Consider the following 6,591-nt stretch of genomic DNA (forward strand, 5'->3'; position numbering starts at 1 on the left):
TGTACAAAACAGTTAATTCCTCTACATCTGCTTCAGTATTTGCCCCCATTAGCGTTAACCTAACATCACATGCTCACAAAACCTGGATATTTCTCTTAATCTCACCTCTGCACACACAAAAACATCACATGTGCATCTTGCAACTTGACTTCTATACTCCAAGAACACGAAATAAGATAAATATTTTTTTTAGTTTGAATCTGAATAACCAAGAGAATATAGCTCCAGTTTTAGTGGACAGTGGCTTTAAAGGTCTTACAGAATTGATTTTGAAACACTGATATTTCTATAGAAACCCTTAAATAGTCTTGGACCATTTTACATTTCTGACAGTCTCTCACTATTTGTCCCAACTCACATACATGCCTGCCAAACTGTTAGACAACCAGTATTCCTCAAAGACAAATTGGCATTGCAGATTTTCTTGTTTATCACCCCAATCTTTGGAACAGCTGACCTTAAAGCATTAGAGAAGCAAACTCTACCAATAATAATTACAAGAAACCCATACAGACACACTTCTTTAATCATGCACTGAACCCTTGGTTTTTGCTTATAATGATAACAGGAAATTGTGCCTTTTATTGTGCCACTGCACAGCTGTAATAACCAGCAGGTTTAGCCACATTAGTGAATTAATACACTACAGATACAGAGCATATTTTCTTAGTCAATATCATGCTGTATGTGTTTTATAATTTGTGTGTGATTTTCTTGTTTGCTTCTTTTTTTTTTGGGGGGGGGGGGGGGGGGGGGGGGGGGTCTGTTTTAATATGCAAGTGACCTTTATATTCCTGTAAAGCCCCTCAAACCTTTACAAATGCAGGAAGGAAATACAACTGACTTGACTACAAGTCTAAAACGAGAAACTGCAGTGGTGAGAAGACCACAGTTCTCATTCTGCTTCAGAGGAAGTACATTTGAATAATATAACCCTACCACCACATCTAGGTCCTCTAAACAAACCCGTGCCATGGTCAAGAGGCTGTAAAAACAACACACAACCCAGTTTGGTTGCCAGCCACACTTTACCATACATACACTTGCATACAACTTGCTAGTTGCGTTTTGGACCTCACAGTTACTGGCAGTCCTGAAAAGGCACAAATGCACTGGTTTAACACAGTCATACTGAAAATACACTGTGGTTCAGGGTCATGCACAAATGAGAATCTGGGCCCCATAATCTTAAAAAGAAAACCGAAAGCCCCCAAAACTTTTACAAAGGCTGTGTATTCTTTTCAAATCTCTTGGCAAACGATGGAGAGTCTGTACTGCTGTTTAAATTGACAAATTTTCACTGCATTGAACACATAATAAAACAGCATAAAGCTGCACAATTTAGAGGAAAACTAGGCTTTTTTTCTTGTTTATCTATTTACTTATTTCTTTTTTTTTTATGTGTGTAATGTGCGTCAATGTATGGATGCGTGAGTTCATGTAGCGTTCCTATGTATAGTTAGAGAAACTGGATCTCTGCTAGATGTCAATCTTGTGCTTGGACCTAGAGTGGGAGTGTTCAGGGTGGGGGGTGGGAGTGAGGGGGTTAGGGAGAAATTAGCTTACATCTTCTTGTTTTTCCTCCTTGTGACGATTGCTGTTTCAGTGTTCTACTGATTAATATTGTATGTTAAGCTGTTAAAATTCAATAAAGAAAGTTGAAATAAATAAAGCTGCACAATTTACCATCAGATGTTCTACCGATGGTCTTACAAAGAAGTGACGATCTCAAAAGTTTCCATTAAGCTCAATAACACAGTTTTAAGATATACATTCATTATAATGAATTAATATATTCTTGAAATCAGGCAATGTCTCCATAAATAGTAAGCATTTGCCTTAATTCAGTGGTGCAGGTCTGTACTGCAATGGTCAAAGTTCGAGTTAGCTAAACAAGTAAAAACAGACCACAAAAACCATCTGAGTTAACTCATAACAGGAGATGACTGGTCCACATGCAGACCTTAGTTCACAGAAGTTTAAGCGTTTTCCTGTTATTTCTGGCTGTTTTATAAACCAAAATTTATTTTTGATAAGATCAAAAATATATTTTATGCTTGAGTAAAATAAACCCCAGCTAAACAATACTATCTAGCATTAAAAAAAAAAAAATCATAGTCCAGGTGATTTTACTTGGGTGATTTCCTCTTTGCTAGTTCCAGAATTTTTTTGGCTGCTCCCTTATTCACAAAGGATCGCCACAGTTGGTAACTCTGCATGTTGGATTTGGCAGATTTTCACACTAGACGCCCTTCCTGATGAAACTCCAAAAGGGATTTGTGTCTCTTCCCTGGAAAGATTAATCCTGGTATTCATAGGCATAAGCATCTTCTTGTACAATATTCTCTTGTGGCATCATAGAAGGCTAAATTTAAAGAAGTGAGCAAGACGGTCTTGAACGCAACAACACCTTTTATAGACTATGAATTGAGTTTTGTTTATTTTAATTAAGAAATGGCAATAAATTTTGAACATGATCAATGGGTAAATGTGTCTAATAGGCTAATTTCCCCTGCAATCTTTGGCAGCTAAACAGCATATTAAAGCAAAAAATAAATAAAACACAACATCAAATCACATTAACATCAGTTTTTAAGCAGGCTTTAATTTACTTAGCCTGCTTCCAGTTTCTTTCTACAGACTGTAAAGTGGTCCTACTGGTTGAGGACATCTGTTAATGTGTGATATAATCATAGCACCAACACAGTACAGCTTCAAGGGCTCACTAGTTAATCTTTTCCCCAACATGTCTAAACTTTAATTCTGCTCACTGCTTGTTAACTTATCATTCATGCATGACTCCACATTGTTTTGTATGAGTACAGTACTGTGCAAAAGTCTTGAGCCACCCATCATTTCTTTCTATTTTGCTAGAAAATTGAAAACACCTTCAGTAATTTATTGAAGCATGTGCGAATGTACATGGAAATACAGTGTATGAGGGCAAAAAAAATGAGTTTGTACAATTCTAATGAGCTAGAAAGTTAATATTTGGTATGACCACCTTTAATGTTCAACACAGCCTGAACTCTGAGGCAGCTTTTTTTGTCATTTCTTTAAGTAATTTTCCAGAATAGTTCTCCAGCCTTCTTAAGGGGCATTCAAATCTCTTCTTTAGATGTTGGCTGCCTTTGGATGATCCCACTGCTTCAATAATGTTGAAGTCCCTGCTCTGGGGAGGCACGCCAAGATTTCAGTTCTTTGGGAATCACCTTGTTGGTGCAAAAATACTGTTTGATGTCTGAAAAAACTGTGTTATCACTGGCATTTTTGTAGATTCAACTGAGATGGGAACAAATTATATTTTTTTTGCAACTGGCTACTAGTAACAAATTGACAATTTAAAATTGGTTCTTTGCTAGACAAAGAAATGAAGTGTAGCTCAAGACTTTTGCACAGTACTCCAAGTCCAAGTTTGATTTTATCCACTTTACTGAAAAAAGAATCCACGTTAAACACTGCCTGGATATCGCTGTTGGACTTTTAAATACAGTAATGTCTTTATTGATTGGCACAGAACAAAAAAAAACTCTCTCAATAGAAACAAGTGTAAGAACGCAACAAGTGAAAACAACAACAAAAAAAAACCCACATACACCTCACACTCATGACTCACTCTGAGGACCCCTTCTTATCCCACACAGGCCTCTGGTAACAGTCTGTGTAGCTGTCTGTTCACAAACATTCAATGACCAAATTAGTTCCCAACTGAGTGTTGCATTAAAAAACAAAGACACATACATCTGATTTCTTTATTGGAATAACCTGATCAATATTTCTTGCTTTGTAAGTGGTGGACACTTTCAAATACCTGGGAGTGACCATCTCACAGGACCTGTCCTGGACTCATCACATAAACATCACTGTGAAGAAGGCCAGACAGCGTCTCTACCTCCTCAGGCGGCTGAGAGACTTCAAGCTCCCACTCAAGGTGCTCAGGAACTTTTACACCTGCACCATCGAGAGCATCATGCGTGGGAGCATCACCACCTGGATGGGAAACTGCACCAAGCAGGACTTCATGGCCCTAAAAAGGGTGGTTCGTTCAGCTGAACGGACCATCAGAACCACCCTCCCCAACCTGCAGGACATTTACACCAAGCAGTGCAGGCTGAGGGCCATGAAGATCCTAAAACAGCCCAGCCACCCCGGACACTCTCTCTTCTCCCTGCTCCCATCAGGCCGGCGTTACTGCTGCCTGAGGGCTAAGACTGAAAGGTTGAAGAAGAGTTTTTACCCACAAGCCATCCGTCTGCTCAACTCTGAGCCCTAACTGGACCATTATTGCACAATGTAAATATTATAATTTATAAAAGTGTGTATAGTGTATAGTATATAGAGTATAGTGTGAATTACTTTTTTTTTTAATTTTTATTCTTCTTATTTATATGTGTGTGTATATATGGTTGCAGGTACAAAATACATTTCACTGTGCATTGTACTGTGTATAACTGTGCATGTGACAAATAAACACTATCTTAATCTTAATCTTAAGATGGTCTGAATGGAGGCTATTGTACATGGACATACTGTCAACATCTGTCCAGACAGCAGTGCAACCAATTTTAACTGAGGAGTTAATGAATTTTAACTGGGGGGGGGTGTTTGTTTTTGTGGGGGCAGGAGGGGGGTCTGGAATGAACAAGAAAGGCAAGGAGGATTTGGGAACAGTTGTTTATTAACCTGATTGCATAGCAATACAAAAGCTCCTTTCTGACTCACTATGCCATAACAGGTATTATGGTATGAACTGTTCTGACAATCTAAAAATTGCTCAAGAGTCTTAGTGCTCACTGTTTGCTTCCTACAATGGCTAGACCAACCAGAACAAATACTTCATTGCTGCAGTTAACAGTTCTTAACTGTTGGGCAAAAAAAAATCACTTTCTTCATTTCACATGGCAGCATGACTGCAAAATATGCCTTTAGCCATTATTCAACCATCTATTTCCTTGCAGACCATTTCACTTCAAGTGTGTTTGTGTCTCTGCCTCTTATCGTGGTGCCGTGTTCCCCATAGAGCACACAGAGGGGGCACACCCCTTTCCTTCTCTGTTTTGCACAGACATACACAAACACAGACACCAGCAGCTCTTACAATAGAAACAGGAAGCTGGGCTACTGTACTGGACACAGAGAGGAAATAGTAGAGGCTATTTTCCCTCTCTGGTCTGTGTGTGAGCAAGAGTGTGTCAGTGAAAGACACACACACATCCATTACTTTTATACCCTGTTATCCTCCTTTATTCTCATACGAATTCACAACCCTGGTGTTGTGTTGCAACACATCTTAACACATGTTAAGAAAACACTCAGCATTTCTCACACAGCAGGCCCTTATCCAAAACTCACACAGGCACGCCCCTGCAGCAATCACAGCAGCCTGGCAAACGGAGTGAAGCATCACTGTGTTTGTTTAGGCGTTCAACGGACATCACACCTGATTTTACTTTATCCGGAGACTCCATTCATAAATCTGACGTTGCATCGAAATTACCTAACAATCAATAGAAATCAAGCCCTTCGCTCGACAGCAGAAACAGCCGGCCTGGTTTAAAATTCAGTTCGTATACTCAAGAGTTACGCATCCATCATTCTGATGGAAAAAAAGAGGAAAAAACTACGACTTCAAAGATAAACAGCTCAGAAAAAATAATTAAAAATAATGGAATTTACCTTAAAAGACAATAGAGAGAATGCCGAATTAATGAGACGATATTAAAATACTCAAATTGTCTTCTAGTTTGTGAAAAAAAATGCGGTGTGTAGGTTTACAATCAAGTCAACTTTGAATCTGGAGATTTTTTTACGTGAGTTTCGTGCGGCATGCACTAAAGCAGCAAACTGGCATACAGAAGCGAAGCTGTTCGCCGTTTAATAAAGCTTTCCAACTCACCTATCACTATTCTGAGATGCTTGAGCCTCGTCAGCACGTCCTTCTTTGGGTCCAACACTTTTTGTGTGGATTTTTTAACGTCCCCATGAGGTTTTTTGGAAAACATTCCTGAGGCAGGAGACGCAAGAATGCGATGGTAGACAGCAAGGAGGAGCTAGTCTGTGTAGCCAGCTAATCTTCAAACTATAACAAAAAGCGTCTCTCCCAGACCATTAGCAGCCCTCCGCAACAGCGCGGAGTATATATACGGGTAAAAAATGATCAGACAAACTCATTCTTTTTAAACTAAGACAAATATGTACAGCGTAGCGGGGCGACGCATCCATCCATTGCGCCTCCCTTCACCACAACAGTCAGTAGCTGCTTAGTTAGAAAACATCATGGCGGAGGAGGGGAGGAGGGAAAACAAAATAATAGATGGCAGATAAATTCAACGCAAACATGCCACAACTATAAGCATTTTTTGGTTATCCTGGTTTTTTTTTTTTATAAATGTCATAAAAATCTTGAAGATTTTGGACATAAAAGGGGTTTCACACTTTTAATGTTTAAAACGAATTTCCACAATTCTGTTCGAACTCTCCGCCTCGAGCTACAGCGATGAACCATGGGTAATGTAGTTCATGTCTGATTAGTGGACCTTCATTCATTCGAATAGTCGCGACACAGAAAACTACAGTTCCCAAAACAAATAA

General features: G+C 39.1%; 1 protein-coding gene across 3 annotated transcripts in view; it reads right to left on the reverse strand.

Annotated features, from left to right (window-relative positions):
• The window catches only part of ralgapa1 (Ral GTPase activating protein catalytic subunit alpha 1), an 81,747-nt gene extending 75,500 nt beyond the window's left edge, over positions 1–6,247 (reverse strand). For all 3 annotated transcript variants that reach the window (XM_030718146.1, XM_030718145.1, XM_030718143.1), the window contains exon 1: positions 5,897–6,247. In XM_030718146.1, coding sequence (XP_030574006.1) covers positions 5,897–6,002 — 106 coding nt within the window. In that variant the 5' untranslated portion in view covers positions 6,003–6,247. The remainder of the gene's footprint in view (positions 1–5,896) is intronic.
• Positions 6,248–6,591: the final 344 nt, after the last annotated feature.

The sequence above is a fragment of the Archocentrus centrarchus genome, chromosome 22 (assembly GCF_007364275.1).
Source record: "Archocentrus centrarchus isolate MPI-CPG fArcCen1 chromosome 22, fArcCen1, whole genome shotgun sequence".
NCBI lineage: Eukaryota > Metazoa > Chordata > Actinopteri > Cichliformes > Cichlidae > Archocentrus > Archocentrus centrarchus.